This window comes from Seriola lalandi, unplaced genomic scaffold (assembly GCF_002814215.2).
Source record: "Seriola lalandi dorsalis isolate HSWRI2012SDOR001 ecotype SW California unplaced genomic scaffold, Sedor1 jcf7180002054568, whole genome shotgun sequence".
NCBI lineage: Eukaryota > Metazoa > Chordata > Actinopteri > Carangiformes > Carangidae > Seriola > Seriola lalandi.
In genome coordinates, this window is record NW_019525121.1 from 1,770,899 (window position 1) to 1,797,415 (window position 26,517).

At 39.2% G+C, this 26,517-nt stretch overlaps 1 protein-coding gene across 4 annotated transcripts; it reads right to left on the reverse strand.

Moving 5' to 3' along the window:
• Positions 1-1,039: 1,039 nt before the first annotated feature.
• Positions 1,040-26,517, reverse strand: ikzf2 (IKAROS family zinc finger 2). Of its 4 annotated transcripts, none has more exons than XM_087176746.1 (9): positions 26,348-26,517; positions 24,846-24,929; positions 23,448-23,495; positions 16,378-16,479; positions 12,825-13,016; positions 11,624-11,791; positions 7,986-8,123; positions 7,226-7,357; positions 1,040-6,165 (listed from the first exon to the last, which is right to left on the reverse strand). In XM_087176746.1, exons 3-9 carry the CDS (start codon positions 23,473-23,475, stop codon positions 5,354-5,356), a joined length of 1,572 nt encoding a protein of 523 aa, XP_087032872.1. In that variant the 5' UTR covers positions 23,476-23,495; positions 24,846-24,929; positions 26,348-26,517; the 3' UTR covers positions 1,040-5,353. The 4 variants fall into 4 exon arrangements, with proteins under 4 accessions (XP_087032872.1, XP_087032873.1, XP_023272399.1 ...); XM_087176747.1 differs by lacking the exon at positions 26,348-26,517 and adding an exon at positions 25,224-25,611; XM_023416631.2 differs by lacking the exon at positions 26,348-26,517 and adding an exon at positions 25,136-25,611.

Below are 26,517 nucleotides of genomic sequence, written 5' to 3' on the forward strand. Positions count from 1 at the left end.
AGTAAGGCAAGCCACTAACGCTGTACAGTACAGTGGAGTATGTCTGCCTGCGATCACTAGAAATGATTTCACTTTACTTTACTTAGAAATAGACATTTTTATGTGCAGAAGAATGCTGCATCCAGCTTCCTCAGATTTGACATTCATAAGCACTGAAGGAGCCAGTTGCTTTTATTTCTGTATTTATTCAGGTAATAAATGAGACAGTAGGCTATTCAATGTTTGTTGACAGGTTTGACATTTTCTGTGATAGGCCAAAATATTACTGTATTGAATAATTAAAATAATGAAAAAAAAATTTCAGAAAGTGAAATTTTATTGCTGCCATAAACTGTTTATATACTGTACGGCTCTACTCATGTCAGCAGTGGTCCACAGGACTTATTGCTATTTGACCTTGAAAAAAATGAGTGCTCCATCAGCACACTGTTACACTGGCAGTGCAACTCCAGTGCTTCACAATCACGGCTTATTTGTCTCATTTTAATTATCTTTCACTTTTCATGAGTCATGTCCGGTTTAAGCGGAAAATTTGCCTGAAATAGAATTCACATACAGTATGATTCTGTACAGTTGGTGATTTGAGCCTCTCATTAAACTAAGCAACAGAGAGACAGATTGTGGTGAGAAACTGCTCTATGGGCAGTAAATTATACTATTATGTTAAGTATAACTCTAAGACACAGTGACCACGTGTAGCGACAAGAGCACATTTTCTGATTGATTATGTAGCCTTCCATTCAAATAAAACACACCCAGGGTGGAATCTCACACAAGTGTTCTACAGTCGAACACTTTAAACAAATGTCACTTGACGATCTCCTCACTTCACTATTTGATCCTTGTCTATGCTTGTGGATTTCTACTCTGCTGTGCAGAATCTCGGAGAGAGAGATGCTGGGCATATTGTTACAAAGTAGTTGTTAAGAGGGCATAAGTGGTCAAGCCATTTCTCCAGACATATTTAGCCTCTTTTTCCAGTTTAATGACTTTTTCCTGACTTGCCTTTACATGTTGTTCACAAGATTAAAGCACTGTATTTTTATTTCTCACAATAAAATCTTTTAATTGCAAGTAAGATACAGTTTGCATGTTTTGAAGAAAACTATATAACAACACGTCTCACTTCCTGTTTCGAAATTCACAAAACAGGAAAGGCAGTAAAATCATTTCTTTAATAGAGAGAAACCCATGCCTCAAAAATATACATTGTATTCTTCACAGCAGTGTGTCTTCATGTATTGTCATTGACGTTGAAAAACAGGGCTGAACAATCCTCCAACCTCCTTCAGCCCATTCAGTACTGGACTGAGTCAAGAGAAATTACCAAAGAATTTCAATTAATGTGCATCTTTTTTGATAAATAAATCACATATTTTAGGACATAAAAATACACAGCCTATGCAAATACCTGAGAGCCCTCACAGCAGAAAGTTGTTATCAACATGAGAAATGATCAATTAGCACACGTTTTTTTGGATAATGTCAATGTTCAGTGCCAAAATATACACCGCTCATATATTATTTCTTAAAAAATACAATGCACCTGAACCCTGTCTTTTACATTTTTGTAAACATTTTTCAACTTAAAAAAAACACACACAAAGTTCACAAAACTATTTGCATTAACATTTCAGCAGAAAAATAGGCATTTAGCACACTCACTTTCAAGATTTACAAAAAACATCCCCGCAATCTGAAACAATACCAATGATTTTGATTTTCAAGTAAACTCCTCACTCATTAGGAGGGCTGACAGAAGACCTTTCTTCTTTACTTTTTTGTTCATATGGCTGCTTCACTTAAAGAATTTGTGGACAACTAAGGATGTTCTTATCACAACATTACTATGAGAGCACAAAGTCAATTGTCCTGGTCTGTTTATTATTACTCCCTCTGAAGGGGATTAAGAAAACAATAAATCAGGGTAGCATTAACTTATGTTTTACCATAGGAAAATGAAAAGGATATGTTGTTTTAGAAGGACCCCTGTCTAAACTTATAAGGCTTTCAGATGATATATATACAGGAATAATATAGTAGAGGAATGTATAGAGTCAATATCACAGCTGCGAGGTGTAAACAATTTCCAGTGCCAATACTTTACAGACAGTGCGTTTTTATGCTAGCTGGGCACCAGTTGCGCAATAGAGAAGCAACATGTAAACAGTGAAAAAGCTGCCTTTTGATCACAAGTAGATGTTGAACATAGACAAGTAGATCACTGAGTTTAACCTTAGAAAATAATCAGCTGTTTATGATGGTAGAAAAGTGACCTGGGAGAAATGGGAGTAATGATACAGTAAAAAAGAACATGTTGCAAAACCTATGTGGAGATTAATGTCCAATGTGCAACTCCAAGATTGTTCTTTTAAAAGAAAAGAGGAACCTGTGTCCTGTCAGTAATGGCTTTCCACTCCACCTACACTTTAATGTAACAACAGACAAATAATGCTGCCTATAGGCAGGGCATGGACATAAAGTGCATGGCCAACTGTACAAAGCACAGTCGTATCTGAGTCCTTTCACAGGCAGAGACAGTAACTGTGGAGGAGCTGCAACTGGCCTTGTGGATCAAAATCTCCAATCCTTCAACATACTGTAGATGATGGACAAGAGAATGTGGATCTGCCATTTACATTTTGCATACATGAGCTTTTAATGTTAGAGCAGGTCTACAGAGGTGACTCGGAATGCTACAGTTTTGGGAAGTGCCTTCAGAGTGGTACCTGAAAGAATTGTGGTAACCACACTTATTTCACCTTTCCTCTTGCTCATGCTGTCTCATTCTTGATTCCCTCTGTAAAAGGTCATAGATGAAAGCCGCAACATTATACCAATGCAAAGAGCAAGATTCAAAGAGTGAGGAAAAGACATTAGTGTGTGTGTGTGCGCTTGTGTGTGAGATGGTGTTTACGAGGAGCAGATAATGAGCAGCCTGATTCAAACAAGATCAGGTTAATAATATTACAGTGGGAAACCAGCATGACATACAAATCAAGAACTCCTTCAATTCCCATAATGCAATACATTTTAGGGATTCAGCTTCAGTTAAAGCTGCGCTAGGCAACAGTTTAAGGTGCCATGGTAAATGCACCTCTGTGATGTTTCCCTGTGTTTGTCATGACATACAAATAGGATGAAAGATGGCATTGAAAGCACATACAGTATAAGCTTATAAGCATGTGTTTACCGTGCTAGAAAACAGCACCAATAATGCAGACCCCATGACCCCATCCTCAAGCCCAGAAAAAAAAAAAGCACAACATTTATACTATATATACACACAGACCCATCCGTCCTAAATCACAAAGTGGATTAGATCAAAAAGACCTAAAGTCCTAAAGCATTAAGTGAGGTACATCAGTGGTATCCATTCCCATAGATAATCATTCTCCAGGCAGGTAATTACAACTTCAACAACTTCTAGATTTTTTACGGTTACCTCCCTCTGTCATCTTAGGCTGTCAATGTAGAAGTCCAGTTTTAAACAAACGACCGGTGAGTCATCACGATCTAATAATTTCCTGTAGGAGGAAAAGATGAGAAAAGATGGCCATGGCTGAACTTTTTGAATGTTGCCATGAGGCTTCACTTTGTGCTTTCTTGTTTTCCTTCCAGTGTGATTTTGCTTCATGATCAATAGTTCTACTTTGTTAGTGCACGCTAAATAGAGGCTGATAGCTACGGAGAGAAATAGATCCTAATACAAGCACCAAATTTGGTCTCATGGGATAACAAATAAAAGTGATTTACAAATGTATAACAATTTAAAATGTATATTCTATAAATTAATGAACGCCAATTTCATTATACTTGCAACTTTCAGTAAGCACCCTAACTGAAACATTTGCATCAAATCAATATCAAAATATTTGTGATTTTTTTTCCTTTCATCAACAAATGGTCAAATCTGCATATTGGATTTTATTACATTCAATACAAGATACAAACTTGGATACATGTGATACATGTGTTTCAAATGTTATAGAATAATGTAATCTAATGTAAAATAGGTTTAACCTTTCGAGAATTGGTTGAGCTAAGTTACTCAGCTGTTTATTTCTTTTAATATTACAAATTACACAAACCACCAACAGAAGGTTGGTGGCTTTCTTTTTGTGTGCTGGTGGTACAAAAGTGCTTTTCCAGCCAGTGAGAATCAGACAAGCATTGGTGGTGCTAAGTGACTGATTTTTGCATGATTTGCAATACGAAAAATAACCTAATATAATAAATATGTCAGTTGATCTGTAAAAAATTTATCGGTGAAGACTATCACATCAGCTGAATGTTGTTGTTAAGAGGTAGTTGTCTGGTTTCAGCTTTTCTAGACTTCAGCTAAAGCTTCACAAATTAGATTAATAAATTAGATATAAAATGCAGTAATAAAATTGTGTAAGATTTCGTTACGTTTGGTAGTATTTGTTTTGGAGAGGAAAACTCATTTACGATCAACATAATTTATGTACAAATTGTATTTTGTTGAGACATTGATTTGCTACTTGTATTGAGAGTTCTCTTCATAGATTACGTTCAAAGCCTGACAGCAATGTACCGGCACCAAGTCTACTAGCAATCATGTATTCGTACCATTACACAGTTATTCATAGGAAAACTGAGAATTATTGGTTGTGGCAACGTCTTAAGACAAAAAAAAAAAAAAAAAGCACAGATCCTGTGTAGGATATGCAACAGTGGGCCAAATCAGTACCATAACTCTTTGTGGGGTCTGTTTTTAGCAAGCAATTTAAATGGTTTCAATACATTTAATATTTTAAACATACTGTAGACGATCTTAACTTTTTTGAACACATAAATTCCATCACACCACATAATGCTATTATCATGAAAGAATCCATGAATGATCATTTTTTTAATTAGAGACTATCTGAAGTCTTATTTTATTTTACCTCTGTGTTAGCCATGATATTTTATCTGGTTAAACTGAAACTATAATTTTATCCACCACATTGAGCCCACAAGGTAGCGAAGGGACAAGGACAAAAGGAGACATTTACAAGTAAGACTAAAAGGAAAAACTAGTCAAAGTTGTCTGACAGCTGCTCTGTTAAATAATTTGTGAACATTTTAGGAGAAAAATCTTACCTTCCTTCCTCTACATTTAATTATTAATTAAATATGTAGAAAATGTGTCTTTGGCCCATACCTTCATATGATTGTTAAACTGTTCTGATTCACAATAAGTAGCTTAGAAAGAAGTCTTTGATTGTGCTACACTTGTCTACAGTGCCATTCAACTGTGCAGTCTCAGAGGTCTGGGGATAAGGATGGATATCAGGCTATTGCTCCTTTCCCTTCTTTTTCTTCCTCTTAATTCCTACCCATCCTCTTACTGGAAGGTGTGTTCACCACGGACTATATGAGAGGAGAACTCATAGCGATCTTTGCTGCGGTGACCACAGATGTTGCACTCCAGTGGATCTCTGTATCCGTGGCAACCCATGTGGATGGTATACATGACATGGTCCAGGAAGAGCACCCGACAGTGCTCGCACTGGAAGGCCCGCAACTCCTGGCCCTCTCGCCCAAACACCCGCACTCCTTCCTGGCTCACAGGCCTCTCTGCGGCCATTCGTATCAGCCCAGCTCCGATTCCTGCCCCGCTCCTCGGTGATGCTGTTGTCACCCGCTCACCTGTATAGACCACTGCTGGACTTGCTTGAGACCTGAGGCCAGGAGTGCGGTTGCTCCCATGATAGCCCGGCCTCTCCTGAGGGCTGCTGCGAGCTGAGTCGGCAGAGTCAACTCCACTGTTGTTGGGAGATTCCTCGTGCCCTGACTGGGGAGGCTTGCCCTGCCTGGTTACAGCAGTGGGGCCGTTTGAGGTGGGATGGCTGGGGAAGTCATGAGGCTGAGGTGGATGTGGTGGCAGCGTGTCACAGTTTCCTTGACGCTCTGTTCGTTGGCCCAGTTGCAAGACATGGTGAAAAAGGGGGTTGACCATGGGTACCACGTCGGCCATAGAGAGAGGTGGACCTGGATGGTGGAGCATGGGCCGAAGGGTGTCCGATCCCAAGTATGTGATGGCATTGCTGATGGCCTGGTCCATCATGTGGGCTGGCATCATTTCAGCCTGCTTTTCATACTTAAGACCCATTTCATAGCTTACATCCGGATAGCTGTAGCGAGCCATCTTTTCACCTGGACAAAATAGAGTAGCACTATGACTGTGACTCTTAATTGATTTAACAAGATCGTGCTAATTTCAAGTTGTAAGACACAAAGCATAATAAATATAGATGCAAAAGATTAAAACGATGTAAATAGTCTTGCTTTTACCTACAAACAGAAGGGGCAAATAATGTGCAAAAATATGTGCATGGCTTGACCTCACAAAATTTCCTTTCTAGCCCGTCAAAACTTATATCTTTCTGATATTTACGGTACTTGTTTTTCATATTCTGTACTTGATGTTCTAGGTGTACGAGTTTAATGGGGTGGAAAGCCCCATCCATCTATTACTGCACTATTTAACCCCTCCAGAACAGGGATGCGGTGAGCTGTTTTCTCTCGATAAGAGCAATGGCAAAGTTACAGGTGTACCTAACCACAGAGTGAAAAAAACATTTCCTTGCCTCTAAGTCATCCGCTTGCTGAAGCATGCTCAACCTTGCTCAACCTCTTTTTCTAATAGTGTGGCAAATAAAACCAAATTCAGAATAAAGAATCTGTGCTCATAAGTAGTGCAGGGTTACTGTGTGATATTATTTACTTTTGTATGATGCAACACTGAGAGGGAAGGTAAAAACTATATCTCAGACTTAGTAAACGCAAAACAACAAACAATTAGATAAGTTAATAACATATTTCACGTCTTTCATTTCATTTCATTTCACTGCAAATCAGTTTTCAAGCCCACATTACTGAATCAGAATCTGCTTGGACAAATAACTCTCACACTGATGACAGAAACCCACTGAAATGCTGCACAAGTTGGACTCCAGTTGAGGTATAAACCATATTCATCATAATGTTACTTGACTTGACAGCATAATTATGACTTGCATGGTAATCCATCAGTGCAGAACATGATACAAAAAATCTTTTTCAACCACTGGCTTAACTTCAGACTCAGAAAAAGCAAATGGAGGGAATCTAATGAAATTCAAGTAAATAATACTCAAGCTGCTTCTCATGGAGTTTATCTCCACATTAAAGTAGATAAAACCATTGACTGTCTACTGATGTTTAAAATACCCACCCACAAATTTCTGAGGGGTGGTGCTCTTCCTCTTGCCCACATTGCTGTGTAGCCTTTCAATAACAGGTGGCCGATCAAAGGTTGCCATGGCGTTGGCTTCTGCCATGGGCCTTGGCTCTTTAGGAACCTCACCTTGAAAAGTTGAGAAGCGAAGGGGATTAGAAAGGGCAAGAACACATTTGGGTAGTTAAGATTACTAAAACGAACAGGTAACTTTTTGGAGGATGTGATGATGACAAGAAATCAGAATTTAGCTATTGGGACCAATCATGGGCTGAAATTCATCTATAAACTCAGTCTGTCTTTACCTCCTTGACTTTTCTAATTCTGTTGGAAATGTTGTTTGTCTTGCGTCAAATTTTTTTAAAGAATGAATGACTGAATTCATAGTAAATAAGGTAATTATATTTATATACACAAATGCACAAATTTATGAAAATGTTAAAATAATTGTGCAAATAATAAATAAATAACCACAAAACCTTCTTTAATAATGTAGTAATGAATATTTTTTAGGCTTTTTTTCTTTCACTTTTTTAAATGGATTTGTTGTTGTCCACACACATTAATGCACTGAAATGTATAAATTCCAATGGATTAATAATTAATAAATAAGTGTGTAGAAGTGTACATGTTAATCCTGATTCTTTCCTTTGAGATCCAGCTTTCATGATGCATTGCAATATACTGTACTACTGTTTCCGGTACACATTAGGCCACCTTCATTCTCATTATTTCAGAATTGAGCAAAAGGTTTTACCTGTGTAAGGGCCAGTGTTGGCAGTTGGATCCAAGCCGATACCTTGCAGGTAGCTATGGCAGCGCTCTTTATGTTCCTCCAGAGATGTTCGCTGTTTATAACTCCGCCCACAGTAGTTACATTTGTGTGGTTTTCCCACTAAAAGTGAAGATTCAAAGGGACAGCATATTAATTTCAGTCACTACATGGAATGCGTAGTAGTAAACACTGTAAACAGTTAGTAGTGCAAACAAACCGGAAGCAAGCCTCTGAGATCATGGATGTTCCACTACTAGTGCGAGGATTCCACACAACTGTTACCAGACTAAAACAGACAAGTTGTGGGCGACAGTGTAAGTTGCACCATAAAGTCTGCAGTTCAAAAAACTTTGGTCTCTGAAACATAACGCTAACTCCCACTGCATGAGTGAATAGCGGAGTTGATCATGCATCCCATGCGGCGGTAGGAAACTAACTCCAATGTTAAACTGCTAACATGGAGGTGGAGGGTGATTCATTGTGCCATTTCTATTTCATTCAATTCCTTCCTACCTAGACAAGTGGAAAGATGAAGACATATCCTTTACATCTAGCTCAGCCAAGCCACCAGCCAATCCTTCCATCCAACTGGCTTTATCAGTTAATTAATGGATCAACGCATCAGTGGATCAGTGAAACAATAAATGCATTTAAATGTGAACAAAAGAAGAAGAATACCAAACTAAATTATACAATTATCCTAAAATTGGCTACTGTGATTTATAGACATTATTATTCACCAGAGAGGCACTTTGTTATGAGTTGACCAATGGTTACAAATGAAGAACAGCTTAGAAAAACAGGCCAATAAATGTCAACTAAATGTCACCAGTGTCACCACCTTTGCACAATGGAACTATATGAATGTTGAGGTAAATGTTGAATAAGAAAAAATAATAATTGAAACACTGCATTCAGGTGAATCATACGCAGGGCAGACACCACTGAGGAAACAGATCCGTGTCCTGTAGTAGTATACTCAAAACTAATGTACTGACTCATAAAGGGACTGTAGTGAGTGGGAGCCAGACCCAGTGACCCAGACACCGTCATTAACAATGCAATGTAGTGAGATGTTCACTAGCATAATGCTGACAGGTATTACTAGAAGATGTGTTGATGATCCAGTGCTCTTCTTGACACCGTGAGAAAAGAGAAACCAAACTCATTTCAGTCTGAGGCATGAAGACTCTAACACATAGGCGCGCGTGCGCACACACACACACACACACACACACACACACACACACACACACAGACACACATTATGTGGTAAGTCATAGTTTACACGTGAACATAAGCACTCTTTCTCCCACAGAAGGGGATGTTGCGTTTCTTTTTTTTTCCTCTTTAAAGCACATGTTACGCGAGAAGACAAGTTACTCAGAACTGAATATTCATTTAGCTGTAAATGTTGTATTTTTTTTATCTGGACTATGTCTTGGTTTGAGCGAGTGATATAAAACCCACTTTGTTACAGAATGACATGGCCAGTCATGGCCAATCTTACATCAGCAGGCACTTTTTTTTCAAATGAGTGATGTGGAATGATAATAGGTTTTCTGCTGTATCTGTCATTCAGTACTCTTGTGGTCTTTAAATGACACTGAATTGGCAGAACTCGAAACTAGGGTTCTTTATCATTTTTTCTGAGTATGAACAGATAAAAAAAAAAAAAAAAAGCAGTGGCTAATGACAAAGGGTTTGACAAAGTGTGGGTACATGTACCTGCAAGGTCATTGCAGTAATATTCATTCTGGGTAGTGAAAGAGTAACGTCATCATGGAAACAATTTGCTGCTTTCCAGCCGTGAAACTCAAACAGTAGAGTAGGCAGTATTCAATCAAAAGTATCACTCCCATGTTCTCATCAGCTCACATCTACACACTCTGTCACACACGCACACAACATAGACTTACTTTTTCATATTTATATAACCACCCACACGCAGCCTTGTGCAGATGTTGGATGGACCTGAAGAATCCACTTTTCAGCTGCTATTCTTATTCATGCAAATGGTCCCCTCTGTGCACTCAGACTCACTTGACTGATTGTATTTGGCTAACAAACGGGAAGTTGCTTGAATTTAGATCCTCTGCCTTACAAAATGTAAAATCATTTGCCTCTCAAGCCACGATTTTACTGCACTGTCATTTCACCAATCAACTGTGCCTCAAAGAAAAATGTCACATTCCAACATTTAATCTGCAGCCAGATGCAACACTTTTGTACACACTGCTGTACTTTTCTTCACTAGCTTGCACTCTTGTTTTACTTGCCTGACCTCTCTTTCTATGCTTTATTTCCCTCTTTTGGCTACACCTGTTCTTCCTGGCAGAGCACCAGGCCAAAGCTGCCAGATCTGTAGCACCCAGGGACTAGTGAGTAGTGAGTAGTCAGTCCATGTACATAAAAGAGAGTCAGGACAGCACAGCTTAGCAACGTCAAATTCCCATGTGGGAGACAGGTGTAACTTACTCATCATGATTTTACAGGATAAAAAGGGGGTTGGGGGATGTGACAAATAAATACATCTGAACAATAAAGGAAGTGAAAATGGGAAAATGGTCATGGTTGACGACAGATGTGGAGAAACAGAAATACTAAGAAATATGTAAAAGAAGTGCCTCAGTCGCAACTTGGCGAGAGATTCCAAACACAAAAAATGAACCCAAACATGGACATTGCCTTGATCTAAAAACAGAATTATATATGAGTAGCCCCCACTGGGGCATCACAGGTAGAAATGAAACAGTATTGTCTGACCTTAATTTCAAAGGTGCAACAGAGGGGAGAGCACATCCTCTCTGATAGGAAAGTGGGTTACAGTTGAGAGAGACAGACAACACTCCCCATGTGTTTCTCAACAGACAGATAATTTCCTCCTTTGTGAGTCAAGCAACTAAGCAACACGATGTCCTTGGTACCTAACCACAAAGCACTCACAGTGCTGTCTATAACTCACACATTGAAAAAAAAAAAAAAAAAAACCACTGCATCTGTCTAACAACAAGAGAGAGTCACCAACCAGCTCGTATGGCTACTGTGGCCACTGTAGCTTTGCTAACTCATACGGGAGCAGACACACAGTCACATAAAGAAATATCTGAGCTAATATCCGACGTACTTACAAAGCATGTAGAGATTTTTTTTGATGGAAGATGGAAAAATATGGCATCACAAAGACTGTCATTATGGTGAACCAGACATGGGCCTTTACATTCTTCCTGATGAATGTACATATGAACATGGTTTGGCTTTCTCAAGGTATATTTTAGTCCTGAGATCACTTATGAACAAAGGATCAAAGCATTTTTCAAGGTTCCTATAATAATGCTAGAGACAGACTGAGATGATTTAAGTACACACAGCAGTGGAAGAGAGTGTGGACATGTAAGACAAGCATTATATTAGTATATAAAATTATTTTAGCAGGGGTCTGTATCACATATTGAACTATCTCTAAACATAAATATAGACAATCCCAGCATTAAAAGCATTATGGGTTAAGTTTTTTTTTCTCCCAGATCTCTGAAGCACTTCTTATTAATGCCATCTCTTCTGGTTAACAGAGGTGAATGAGTACAAAGGGAAGAGTAGAGGGCAAGGAGGAGTCTTACCAGCATGAGTGCGCAAATGACCAGTGAGAGCATCGCGCCGCCGACAGGCATAGCTACAGAAGGGGCATTTGAAGGGTTTTTCGCCTGTGTGCAGCTTGATGTGTCGCAGCAGGTTTCCCTTCTGGGTGAACGAGACGCCACACTGGTTGCACTGGAACGGCCTGTCACCTGATAGAGGCAGGCACAGGAAGTCAATACCACACTCATCGTGGAAGATGTTTTAGAAAGTATCAACAACCTTTCAAACTGTGTTTTTTTTGCCTCTAACTGAACTCTCACATTTTCTGTTTTCATAACTGCTGGAACAGCTGATTTTTATAAATAAACTATCTTGTCTATCAGATTGTCCTCACATGAACTACTTCTAGTAGATGATTACTAATGAAAATCAAGAAAAATAACAACTATTCAAATCAAATTCTTATTACAATACTCAATCAATTTCTCTATCTGTACCTATAAACTAAAGGGAACTGCACTGTGTTCAACTAAACTGAAACAAATCACTTGTGTTGGACTGTTGAATTACACTGAAATTACTTGAACTACACTGAATTCAGTTTAATCTAAATTGATTGATTCACATGAAATCTAGATTTAATTGAACTTTCATCTTCTCCCCATGTTTGCTTTATTAAAGACATTTAGTTGTACTTGAGAACTTAATACACTGCTTACTGAAAACATGACTGTACTACACCTACTTGTAGACCTTTCCATAGTAAATGCAATGTTTTCCATAGTAATGAATGGGAGTCGGCATGTGTTTATCACAGAATGTGTGCTGGATCGTGGAATGATGTAGTTCAGTACACATTACTGTCTTCTGCTCTAATAGCAAATCTTTTGATCTGCAGCCAGATGGAAAAGAGAAATATGATCCCAATGCTGTGACAACCAGGGCAGTCATGGCGTCAGCTGGAACAGGTTGTGGGGGATTCCAAGGATATTTTTTTCCCTGATAATACTTCCATGTCTAAGCTATTGTCTTTCAACAAAAAAACAAACCAAAACAAATCAGCAAAGAGCAATCCACACCCACTGTCGAGGAAAACAAAATGATTTCTGACTGTGTGCGGGAAACTACACACCACCCTGGTTTTAATGTTTAGGATTTCTAATGCTTAAAGATCATCATAAAAATTGCAACAATTATACCAGACAGCTACTATAATGGCATTTGGAATACACTAATCTGTACCATTTGGTTGTCGACTTCCTGCATCAGCAGTCGCATTTGGCCCAGATAATCCATCCTGTACGTTGCTTGGGCTGCCAGTCATGGATTCCTCCAATGCTACTCCTTCCTCCCCTGTGTGGCCTATTTCTTCAAGTGCTGGGCTTCTGTTGTCAGCTTCCTCCACTGTTTCTTCCTCTTGCTTAATTGTCAGTTCTGTAAAACAAAAAAAACAGCAATGCTGCGATGCTCATCTTACAGTGTCAGATGCAGAGAGGCATAAAAGTGCTTGTATGTTCAGCCTGCGTAGGTTAGGCCTGGGTTGCACGACTTACTCGAGCATAAATTAGATTATACTGAAATGGTTTGTGCTGATTTGCAATGAATGGAGTTTAACTAAGTTATGGTTAGGGCTGGCAGCCTCTGTACAATTGAGTTGGACTGTAAAAGCCTGAGATGAACTGTCCAAGGATGTACTGGATTGACTGGAGGTAGAAAGAGTTGATCGGCCACAGACACACTTAAGCCATGCAAAATATATCATTAAATGGGTATGTGGAGTGGGGGAATCCTAGTAACTTTACAACTCAGCATAGACAGAACTGGGATGGACAGACATGGCAACGGAACAAGAAGGAGAAACAGGCTGGTCTGGTTCCTGACTGTTCCTGGGTAGAAAGGGAGTGTCAGAGGCCCTGTAGCTTAAAACACCTGACTAGCAATGGGAGACCGGCTGGATGACAAGGGGCAAAAGATTGTATGTGAGTGTGTGAGTGTGTGCATGTGTGCGTGTGAGCGTGGGTGTGGATGTGTGGGTGGTTGTGGCGGGAAACTATTCACCACTGGAGTCTCTAGTTATCAGTCAGCAATTAGTATCACTTGTACACAAAAATAATAATCCAGTAGATAGCAAAGCACACGTAACACAGCTACACCTAGTTTCAGCCACCTCGAGTCTTGTCCCAGTAGTCACTTGGATTGTACATATTGTAAACATTTCAGTCAACCAGATGAGCAAGGTTTGCTTTGTCCACCGCAGGAACTCTACCAGTGCCACAAAGCAGCTACACTCTGTAAAGGAAAGTTCCTTTGTCTTGGAATTTACCCCATTTCCAGCCATTTCCACACACACACGCAACACAATCAGAATTACCATTTTAAAAATGAATGCGTGCTTTGATCAAGCAGAATGCAGTGTCGTCTTTACAGTTTTTTTGTATATTCTTTGTAAAACTGTCAAATGCAACAATATCAAAGAAAAGTGTATGCTAAAAGGGATTAAGCTGCTTTGGTTGTTTGAATGGGCCTTATAATAAAACTTGACTCAACTTGGTTTCCTATAAAAAAAAAAAACAAACAAAAAAAAAACCTTCTATTTGCTACTTTATTGCAGTACAGCCATGAAAGAGAATTTCTAAAAATCATACTAGTTCAACAGCCAGCAAATTCTGGGAGCATCTTACACTAAAAATCTAATCTTGTTGTTGTTAAAGATGCATGTGAAAGGGGCTTTAGATGGAGTTTAAAACTATCCAAGCCAAACTTACTGAACCTGATGATCTTGTTTTGGGATTTACAGGGACAGTAATCACAGTGTGAGCACATGTGGTTGTTTTACTAAAAACTCCTTTCTGATTGCATCTTTCAACTGTCCCCTCAGGTTTTGGAGCTGCATCCAAGAAATTTAGTAATTCAGACTACATTTCCTTTTTTTATCGACCATTCTTCATACTTATACTGTATATTTCCATTGCCACCGTTTGTGCACAACACTTATACCAATACTCGTGTCTTCAACAGCTGTATCCTGGCAACACGGAGCAGACCTGAACGTCCTTGCTATTCAGCTCCTTGCATCTTTACATCTGTCTCAACAGTGTGGCAGGGTTGGAAGCAGAGAGTGGTCAGATGAGGATACGCTTGAAAGGGCTGCTACGACAAAAGCAGTATTTAATTTATACTTTTGCGATTAATCAAGTTTTCCACAATCCGAGATAAAGCTCACAATTGATTGAAATGTTTACAGGATGTCTTCTTTCTGAAGAAGTCATTATCTTACCACCCAAACCGTCACCTAGCCCAAAGGGTGTAATTTGACCGATCATCATTTATTACCAGACAGAGTTTACAATACCAGTTACAATTACAAAACCGGAGTTTATGTTCTAGCTGGCAAGTTTAGGAGTCTGGCACTGAAATTTGACATGGTTTCATGTTCATTTTCAACAGATGATGTGATGCAGCCCTTCTTTTGTAACAAAACCTCAAATGGCAAATCATGTTAAGCAACTTCCAGAATGACAACAGGTCTTATCGGTGAAGAGTATCTCCCTGTGAAAACCATCACCCAGCCCACCTCCCTGTATCTCTTAACTTGTGGGAAAGAAGCTTCCCTTTTTCTTACTCGTGTCCCTTGTTTCACAGAGTTTCCCCTTTTCTTACTTTGCTGTTTCACAGTGACATAGCTAAAGCTAATCTGAGGCGTCAGATCAATACATTGAAAGGAACCAAGCAACCCTTAAGGTACAGTACAAGAGCAATATGGTACAACAAGGTGCAGTATGGCATTTTTATACAAACTGTACCCAGTTTTTCTTTGTTTCTTCTTTATAATTCTTTTAGTGCTTTTATGCATAATTTGCTTTGCATTTTGACACTCAAAGTTTTTCAGCTTTCACACTGTTTGGGTGGACACAATAAAACATTTCTGCAGTTCAGACATTGAGCTATTAGCCGTGAGGCTACATCCATACTACATTTCCAGGGAGTTCTCACATGCCATAATGGTTGTTGTTTACATCCCCCCCTCCGCTAACCCATCATCCACTCTGTTACTGTAAGACTGCAGACTCTGCACCCCAGTGCTTTCTTCATGATCTCCCAGGGGACTTCAATTGGACAAGACTCTCCCCACCTCACTCAGTTTGTGGACTGCACTACCAGAGGAGACAGGACACTGTGAAAGAGCTCTGGAAATTCTACCTCACACATTACTTTTTGTAAATTTCCATTTCTACATTTTTCTTACTTCATTCACTTACTGTGAATTTATCATTACTACTTTTTTTATAGTAGTTTTTTACCTTTTTACTTCTTTACTTCATTTTTTCTTACTGCATGTTTGTGCATTTGTAAAAAAGCAATTTCCCCGCAGGGATCAATAAAGTTTCTCTGATTGTGATTCACTCCTTCATACACATGCTCACACACTGATTAGGGCAAACTACCATTCAAGGCACAGACTTAAACATCAAGAGCACTTTTTTTGTGCTCACATTAACCATGTTGATTCCATACTGCAACTACTCTAGAAACATCCTCAATCTACTGCATTTCACATTAACAACCTTCCTTCATTCAGAGGAAATACAGTAATCCGTCCTTCCCCGGAAGCTTTTATTGTGAAAGAGTTGAGTTTCATTACGAGTAACTTAAAATAATAAGAGCAAAGTACAATAATCAAAATTAACTGATCTAGTCAGTAAGAACAGTGTATGTGCTTAAAGGAGAAACTGCATGTGCGCATAGCTTTTCTCAGCAGACCACACAAATGTGTTTCTATTGATTGAGCACTCACCACTGGGGGAATTAGGACCCTGAGGAACTGTCTGTCCATTAGGTGTTGACATATCTGCCAACATTCTCGAGTTCTCCTTACCAGGAGAGAATTTGCCGTTACCTGGGAGACAAACAGAAACACAGCAATCTTCATTGTGATGTACAATACTGTAGTAGTACAATAAATACAATACAATGCTGTTATGTGAAAAAAAAAAAAGTCAAGGAGTAGGGCTCATGAAACTGTTTCAAAAGCGAAGATGAGGATGAAGAAAATTAGTAATGTGGTCAAGTGAGAGGTCAGTTGTTGCTGAAAACAGTCAAAATACATACCACACATAAACTGAAAAATACTTCTGGTCTAGTCACGTTTAGACAGATAGTGAAAATGAATAAATGTTGATCACATTTCTAGCTAAGCTAACAGTTCACATCATATACGGCATCTGGGTGTTAGGTTAGAATAATTTCATCCCTGTCAGATCTCTTTCTAAGCCTAACCTGAATGGTCTCTGTAGGGGTGACATTACAGAACGCAGAAGGCAACAAACTTAACTGTCTTTATTCACCTATGGGATCCTAATGTCCAGCAAATGTGGATCAGATTGCATTCTCTCAGCAGCCTGTACAGAACCCAGGCTATGGATAGCCCTGTGTCCACTCAGAGGGAGAGCAAACCAATCCCTTATCCCCTTACACCCCGGCCCCGTCAGGGTCACTAGAACAATACAGTGGCAACAGGCAAACACCCCTGCTGACCCAGGTGTCAGATCCCTTAGGAACCACAGTGAGCCATCATTCACCACCAGCACAGTTAAAAGTTTTCCTCAAGCATACTGACAACTATGAAAAACTGGAAAGCATGCATTTTGATAACTCCAGACTGTCTAACGCTCTTAAAATTGATGGAGCAACAGCTGTAGCTGAGGAAGTTTCAGTAAAAATCAAAGGGCCGTGCTACATGTTACATCTGAAACCGCTACAGACGGCCTTGTTACAATTTGTCAGTGCTGAATATGTCTACAATGATCCCTCATACATGAAAAAGAAATCTGTGTCAGATCTCCTCTTGTTGTGACAGCTCCTCTAAAATTGACAACCTCTTGTGTGGTATTGTTCCATTGTAGTGGCAACCCCACTGAGTGGGGCATACTGGGAGACGATGTCCATGACACAATCCCTGGGCCTGAGCTCGGGTTGCACAGGTTGGGGTTGGAGGAAATCTCAGGTGACTTGACGCTGGCTATCCCTTGGCAGCGCTGTCCTGGAGACAGGAGTGGCCCAGATTTGTCATGAAAGATTTTCCATTACTGTAGCAGACGCTGACAGCTACCTAGCAGCACCATGGCTAGACTGTCTCAGACATTAACTAATAGTTTTGGGCTGCCTGGGGCCAAAATGCTAAAATAAGAACCAACTATTACAGATTCTAACAGTATTATTTTTGTTTATTTATTTTGTATTGAAAGGGTTAAAATAAATTCCTTCACACATTAATAATATGGATCAAATATTAAAATAACATTCATGATGTGTGCTCATTCATGAATAATGCTGTCAACAGCGTGTTTTTGTCATAAAGAATGGCACGAAAGAAAGACTATATCATGTTCATCTGTTGCTTATAGTGGTCAAATGCACCCACACAGCCACTGAAGTACATGCATTTCCACACACACACACACACACACACACACACACACACACACACACACACACACACACACACACACACACGCTCGCATGGATTGAATTGAAGTTTTGCGTTGGTGCCCCGCATTTGCTGAGTCAATCCTGTACGAACAGTAAGATGAGGATAATAAACAGGCATAACTTGCCAGGGGAAAGGTACTTTGAGTAATGCACCAAATTGGGATAATTTAATGTGGTGGCAAATGGAAAGGAACAAATGTGTACACTTGAAACTTGTAGGTGTAATAAATGCTGACTTTAATCACTGAAGCTAAATGAATGCATAGCTTTAAGGTACAGTCATCCTCTCAGTAATCTAATAAGAGTTGATTCAATTTCTGGTCTTGCAACTTACTGATAAAAGCGCACAAGTAATTATAAATGGTATCTAGGTTCAGGGATGATATTCTATGACAAGGCTCTGGAAACAACCAAAATAAACCAAGGTTAAGCTCCATTTGCCTGTTTGTGATGGTCAAAGTGAATAAGATGACAAAACATGATTCACAGCACCCATGTCTAACTGTGTAAAGAACTGAATAAGATTCTTTTTATGGAGCGGCGAGGTCTGGTTTCTGGATACAAACTGTATGGGAGCTGGTTTTTCCTGTCAACCCCTGAACCTTCCTTAAGACACAGATTCATAACACACAGATACGCCATACACCATTGACCCAATACACAGAAAAAATATACAGAGATAAACAAACCTTAACTTATACTTGTAATATGTATAAAATATTGTATTGGAAATACAACTGACGAATTTCATTTGTGAATAAATGAATAGTTTTGCCTTACACACTTCATTCCAGAAGTATTACAGAAGCACCTGCTGTTAATTACCAAGCGCAGCGGTGTGTTCTATTTGTGGTAATCTACATTTGTGTCTGTGGGGGTGACATGAAAGGAGGGAAAACTGGTAAAGCCCACCTCCACAGAAAACTAATATTAACTTATTTGCAGAGTAGATCTCAAGAGTTAAGTGAAATCAGTAAAGAATTCATAGTAAAGTCCAGCTATTGAATAACCTTGCCACCTGCTGCAGCATTCATGGAGGGTCTTTGATTAATGCTGTAGAGCTAAGATGGAAGTGTGACAAAAACTTTGTGATTAACTAGCTAAATCTGATGATTTTCATTTGTCTCTGGAAGAAGGGGGACTATACAGATCATAAATCATACTTGCTCTCTCACACACACACACACACACACACACACACACACACACACACACACACACACACAGCCATCATAATCTCACACACACACACCACTATACTCTCCTACCACAACTCTACTTTATATATGTAACTGTTGTAAATGTTTATTACTTGAGATGGTCAAACTAAAATTGAAATGTGTGTATGCTGCTTGTTTTATGTGTTCTCTTAGCTGAAGTGTTAGCTCATGTTTGGTCAAACATGGTTTGAAAGAACCACCACTCTTCACCGCTTACTAGTGTATGTGGAAATAGAATTTGTTAAAAAAGACAGTTTACAAAATGAGTACTGTATGAGGCAATCTGAGGGCTTTGAAGAAATACTTTTTGTTGTTTTTAAGATGATACTGAACCCAGTGCTTCCTCACGGATTATTGTGCAGGAGCTCAGAAAATGCGATTAGTTTCATTTAGAGGCTGATGGGGCTCATTGATAAACTGAAACTTTGCTCAACTGAAATTATACACCAACTAATGCAGCTCATTAGTTTTAATCTGTTTTATCTTTTCAGTCGGCTACCACTAGATTTCTGCATTACACGGGAGATGTTTGCACCTGTCTGTACTATAATGTCACCACCATCAAATTAGAGCAAAAAACAGAACATCAAACTAGATTAGGCTGTGGGTTTTTCCTGTTTAAAAGATCAACAGAATATTTATCTTAGAGAACAGTCTGATAGCATCAGACAAATGTCAGTGACCAATGACTCGCTGATAAACAGATGGTAAAATATCACAGTTTATCCTAAAAGTATATCAAATATTTTTTCAGGGTTATTAGTTTAAAAGCTCTGGACTGGGACCTTCAGGATTTGAGGGTGTGAAGTAGACCTTGTTATGTCAATTTCTAAAACTAGCATTAGCTCAAGTACCTACAATGTAAAGCTGTCAAACCTATTGGATATTGTATTGCCGTTCAGATATTAACAAGCTTATCCTGTCTGACATGATGTGGCGGGTAGACTACATAACTTCAGATTGTCATAATAGTTATTTTTGGAGTATGATTGCATACTGAATTTGCATAATGTTTACTGGATGTTTTATTTTTTATTTAATTATACTATGTAGTATAGCATTGTTGTCGTATAGTGTTGTATACTATTATATAGTGTACGTAGTGTAGTATTGCGTTGTTTCTTACATTGTGAATCATTACATCTTTTGCAACCAAAACTGTGCTAAACTGTAGTTATACAAAAAAGCCAAATTTGAATTTAAAATTTTAAATACTAAATAACTAGGAAGTATTTATCTCATTCTTTTCATGCAGCAATAACAAAACTTTATAATAATCCTTGATAAATGTTCGACACATTATTGGTCATCAGTACAGGTGCAATACTGAGGAAAAAAGTTATTTTCTTTAAAACAGAGCGGTGTGTGTGAGTGAGAATGAAAATATAGAATTACTCAGAAGTGTGACAGAAGAAGTGTGTCTGAATTACTATCATGATATATTTATGTGACAATGAGCATGTGAAACAAAATGACGCGTGTGAGAGAGTGGGATAATATGTGTGAGAGAATGATTGCGTATGTGATAAATCATAATGGTCTATGTGGAGGAGCAAAGCAGCGTGTTGTGTAGGAAAAAGTAAAATTGCATGTGAGAGTATGATAACTTGTGGGGCAGAGAATGACTGACAAAGGCAGCTCACGTGGTTATCAATAATGGTGTGAGAAGAGTGTTTAAAGAAAAAGGAAGGTCGGTTGATTAAAGAGGAAGGCAGCTTCAGTTCTCGATTATTGAACGGACTTCATAAAAACAAACCTTGTACATTCTGCTGTCAACATCTGGGCTACAAGGAGCATTCAAATCCAACCACAGTGCAATTAAGGGCCTCATGTTGTGTTAGCACAATAGCAAAAATTTCTACATTTTAACCATGACTTCTTCTTTATGTGCATGTTCTATATAATGTCTTAAGCTGATCAGAGATTGGAACCACGAATCCTATCAATCACATAAAATTTTATACACTGTCAAGTTGTATGTCTCATACTACAATTCTGAGTCACAGATACTCTTATTCTCTTTTACATATAGACATTAATAGTATCTACAGTTCATATGATTGAGAATAGTAGTGCTCTCCCACACAACTATACAAATTCAAATATTTTCCACCTTGTTTGTGGGGCATATAACTCCAAAATAATGAATCTAATAAATTGTCACATTGCCTTACTTGCACAAGTTTGATTGCTGTATTGTTTTTCAGCTCATGCTTTTTCATCCCAAACAACCAATGTAACAACTTTAGACATTAGTTCTAAGTTAGCTAGTATTACTGATGACCAGCCTCTGACTGGTCTCAAAGCCTATAATTTTCAAATAATATCCTTAAGACTCATCTCCTGTGTTTCATGTCTACATGTTCATGAACTGGACTCATAAACAGTGTTACCAGATTTGACTGACTGACAGCAAGTAACGCAATCAGAGTCCCCCCGTCATAAAAGCCACAAAAGCCCACTCTGAAGCATCACTACACTGAAGCTACTGAAGCAATCCCCAGAGAAATGTAGCTAGCTAAGCTACAAAGCTACACCAACATGGCAAAAGTAGTTTACTCCATCAACTACTTCTTTTTTTTTTTTTTACATTTAGACGGTGGCTTCACGTGGTGGAAGACCAGCACAGTCTCCAGACTTAAACATTGTACATTGTAGACAGAACGCCATAAGTGTATGCAGCTGCTGGACGAGTCAAAAATTTTTGTTTAAATCTTGTTCAACAAAAATATTCAATGATTCTTGGCTTTTAAAATCTCCAGTTATTTATTTGCTCTATACATTAATTTCAGAGACACTGTGACGTGTAATTATGCAAAATGGAATGAAAAAAGGAGGTGTTCTAAAACTTTTGACCATTAGTGTACACACGCACGCATGCACACACACACACACACACACACACACACACACACATACAAACACACACACACACACACACACACACACACACACACGGAAATCAAAGCCAACATTCTCATTCAAGTGAACAAAGCCTTGGATAAAATTTTGCTCAGTTTGAAAGTTTTGATGCATCATTTTCAACCTGTGCCTCCCAGGAGGAATATGACACCTCTCATGTCTCTGCATTGACCTTATGTGCACTCATGCTGCCAATAAAATGTATCTCACATACAGCTGATACACACTACTACTGTAGGGTGCTGTGACTATGCGTATGAGAAAGTACATTTCTGTGTTCTGTAATGGGGAAAAGAATAGATATGTTCGGATATAAAGTGGATGGTCGGGTTTAGTGTAGTAGAGTGTAGCAGTGCGTGTAGGAGAGTGTAGTGATTATGATGATGTATCTCACAACCATTACGATGTTTGACCTTAATCTTCTCTCACAGTCAGCAGTGTCTTGCTAATGTATTGACCTACGAGTAAAATACATGGGAGCAAATTCGGATAAAAACAGTTGCGTTCCACGAAGATGCGTGTTTTCCGCAGTTTCATGCTAACGGAACAGACCAGGCACTATTTGTTCCAAACTATCATTTCAGAAGCGTCCCACAGACAAACAAGGAGAGGAAGAGCTTCCATTTCTTCTTCCGCCACCACCCCTACCCCGCCTGCCAAGTGTTCCTACAAGTACAAACCCCCAATGGAGACCTAAAAGTCCCCGATGATGTCATCAACAACATGCTACCTGTTTTCAGATATGCTTACCAAAGCAAAATACAAGGGGTGCAGGCAAGATATTCAAGAGACCTGCCCAAAGGAAACCAGTAAAGGGCAATGGAGCACCACAAAGTGCATATCCAGTATCTACTGTGTTCAACAGGATGTCGCTAATGCTTCGTTTTCTCTACCTTTAAGGGGTGAACAGGAAAAGGGCTGCACTGGGGGAAAATCCCTTGAATGTTTACACTGTTGTAATTGCAAAAATTTAGTTTTTTTTGTATCAACATTATGTGAAAAAGGTGGAAACGATGTCAAGTCAAAGTCAAAATACATTTATAACGTCACAGCCACAATTACATAATAGCATGCAGACACGATCATTATCATCCTCAGCGTTATCGTCATCAGCAAAACAAAACACAGACACACATTTTGATATTTTGTACAAACTCTGTCCTTGGTCATAAAGTGTGAGTCAATGACTATCCGTGTGTATTGGTTGTAATGTGTAAGCAATATGAGGACTTACTAGCACAATAGTCATCGGGAGCCTCCATTTCAAGTGCTGCAGGGAGTGCTGCAGGGAACAAAACCAAATATGACCGTGACTTTTATGTTACCGTAACACAAAGACTTTTTGCACATATGCTTATACTTCTAGTCTTTATTCCTGATTTATTTAACCGGATATGTGTATTTCGAAAGCTATGCAGCCTGAGCTGTGTGTCATAGTATGCAACAATGATGAGCACCTTCGGGATTAACCTTGATCAAGTGTTCACACAAACACTATGAGCCTGAAAACTATTAATTAGTCTAAAATCACACTAATACCTGTATTTACAGCCGCTAAGCAGCTTTAGATGCATGAATTCCGGTGGACAGAGGTCCTTTCCAACAGAGGCACTGGTCTGTGCAGTTGTCTTATTAGAGCAGTCCCTCGTATATATTTAGCATGCTACACTTTAAACTATTTGAAATGTGTGAATGGCCAAATTTTAGTTTCATGTTATCTATATAAAATACATTCTTGTCTAAGTGACAGTTAAATTATAAATGGGATTTTCTATGACGATACACAATTATGGCTTATATATAATATACATGAGGTCCATGATTGAGGCAGAAATGATGTGATTGATTATATCAGCCATAGTGTTCCCATTCAAAACAGGCAAAAGAAAAAAAAAGATTAAATAAATAAATCAAAAATGTAAAACAGAGGGAGAATTAAACCACTAAAATTCACTGAGTTTCAGCTGTGCAGAGACCCACTTTAACATGCAACTTCTAAACCTCACATTTATGGGCATGTTTGTAATATCTGGTTTCTACGGTCACCTTTTGAAGTTGTAAATAAGTCATTAATTACTAATTAATTGCAAACTTAGGTTCATCTTTATCTCTCAACCCACTGTTATTGTTGAGTAGAAGATCTGTTTTTAAAGTAAGTGTGTTACGATTGATGAATTGTAAATGCACTGCATCTGAAAGACTTGTAATATAGTTTTATTTTTTCTAATGGTTTGTTAAACACAAAGTTTTATCACACAATAAATTTGTCACAGCACAACTGCTGGCTTCCTTGAAGAACATGAAGCTTAACTTGTTCTTCATTAAAGGTAAAAAAAGAAATCTGCAGGCCAAATGCAGAATGTCCCACATCCTTATTTCTATTTTCTAATAGCAGTTTACTGTGTAACAAAGACAGAGCTAGCAACAGTTTTCTTAACTCACTTCACTTAGCAGCTACATGGAGGAAACCTTTGGCCATTTTACACTAACAGCAAGTTGAAAAAGCATTTGTTTTAGGTTCTAGTTATAGCTACGATACACTTCTTAGCAGCTAAAGTTAAAAGTGAAACGTGAAAGCAAAACAACAAAGTAAAATGCAATACATAGAAAAAAGGTGGATTCCTATAATTACCTTGAAGTGTCTCCCCTGTGCAAAATTAGTTGGTAATTTCAGTCAAGGACGGGGGGAGGGGGGTGGTAAGATGTCTCCACCTCCCTTTAAAGAAACAAAAAAGTCAAAATGACTTATTTCATCCAGCGATTTCGCACTATGAAAGAATAAAAAACAACTTTTTTTTTTTTAAGGTCAGCAAGTTTCAACAACAGTCCGATGACAAGAACATGTAAACCATGTGAAAATTCGCCTAAGCAAGTTCAGAAAAGCAGAGAAAAGTTTAAGAGGAGCGCATCTGAGTATCCTACAGGTGACTGCTGCTGCGTCAAAGCCTCGTCTGCGCGCTTCCCGTCGAGTTTTCCACTTTAAAATCGACCCATCGAGCTCGCCACTCACTTGATTCAAACTTGCGACATTTCAGCAGAAGTCACACACCGATTAGCTGAGCCTTTCACAGTGAACTTTTACAGTAGGAACACCGAGGAGGGGGAAGACTCAACAAGTTGGTAAGGGAAAGAAAGAGAGGGATGGATCAAACTGGATCCACCGGTTCCAAAGGAATTAGCCATAGCGGCAGGGAGCAGCCAAGCTATTTTCAACAACCAAAGGACTGGAAATCCGTGGGTAGGCAATGTTGAAAAGCTATTGTGGAGATATGACTCAAGGTCCTACCGGCAGAGCTTCGCGCGCTGTAAGTGCTGCTGCAGAGAATGGGGGATAACGTGATCTGGTGGCACACTAAACGTGGGTAACCTGCTACGTGGCCACTACCACCTTCAGAAGGCATTACAGAACGTAAGACAAAAACAACGACTTGTCCCATCAGAAATTTCACTAATTAAAATGACCCCCCCAGCAGCACCCCTCCCCCACAACACCCCCCCTCCCCCCTTTTCTCATTTGACAGGCCTGCCACCTTTGACACCAGCGTACTTCCTAGTCTGTCTACAACGTGACTTTAGGTTGCCGGATTAATATTTATGTTAGCAGCAAGGAGGTGGGAGAACTCTATTATGCAGATGCACAGACAGATGAAGCGGTGAGGACAGGGAGCATTTACCTGGTAGGCAACAGAGCATCTCTGGAAATAACCACCAGCTGCAAAAATAATAATTAAAAAAAAAACTAACAAACCCCCCCCCAAAAAAAACCCAAAAAAAACAAAAACGCTGAAGCCACTTTGGTTGTTATTGTGGCATCGCGCTGTGTTTCTCTTGTTAAGTGATTTCTTTGCAGGCTGTGTTGCCTGCGTGGATTGGCGCTGACTGACAGCTGCAATTCAACAGGTTATCCGATCACCGCAGTCTACAGCAGAGCCCGTCTGGCTTTCCATTCATCAGACAGACGCTCCTTGTCTGCCTCTGCTGCAGACATGCGCCTCTAGCAGGTCTGAAGCGTCGGTAGCCTATTGATACTCGAATGATATTGAATAGCCATATTAAAGCAGCAACAGAATGGTTAGTTAATACAGGAAACCGATCCATGCACTTCTGCCTCTTTCGCTCTCTTTTATTATTTACCTTAAACACGTTGGAGTTTATATATCCCCATGAACTTGCACATTGATCCAGACTGAATGTCTCGGCTTGGAATAGACTTCATTCTAGCCCGAGATGCGCCACGCAGCGCGGACTGAACGGTAGTTTGGTTCCGCAGCAGCAGCAACAAAAGCAACAGTTGTTGAATCCAC

Bases quoted from the DNA above. Each gene is read 5' to 3' on its own strand.
- ikzf2 (XM_087176746.1), bottom strand. From the start codon at position 23,475: ATGGAGGCTCCCGATGACTATTGTGCTA. The intron at 13,017-16,377 runs GTGAGTGCTCAA...TTTGTTTTACAG, and splicing joins GGGTCCTAATTCCCCCAGTG to AACTGACAATTAAGCAAGAG. The intron at 11,792-12,824 runs GTACAGATTAGT...TGCCTCTATCAG, and splicing joins AGGAAGTCGACAACCAAATG to GTGACAGGCCGTTCCAGTGC.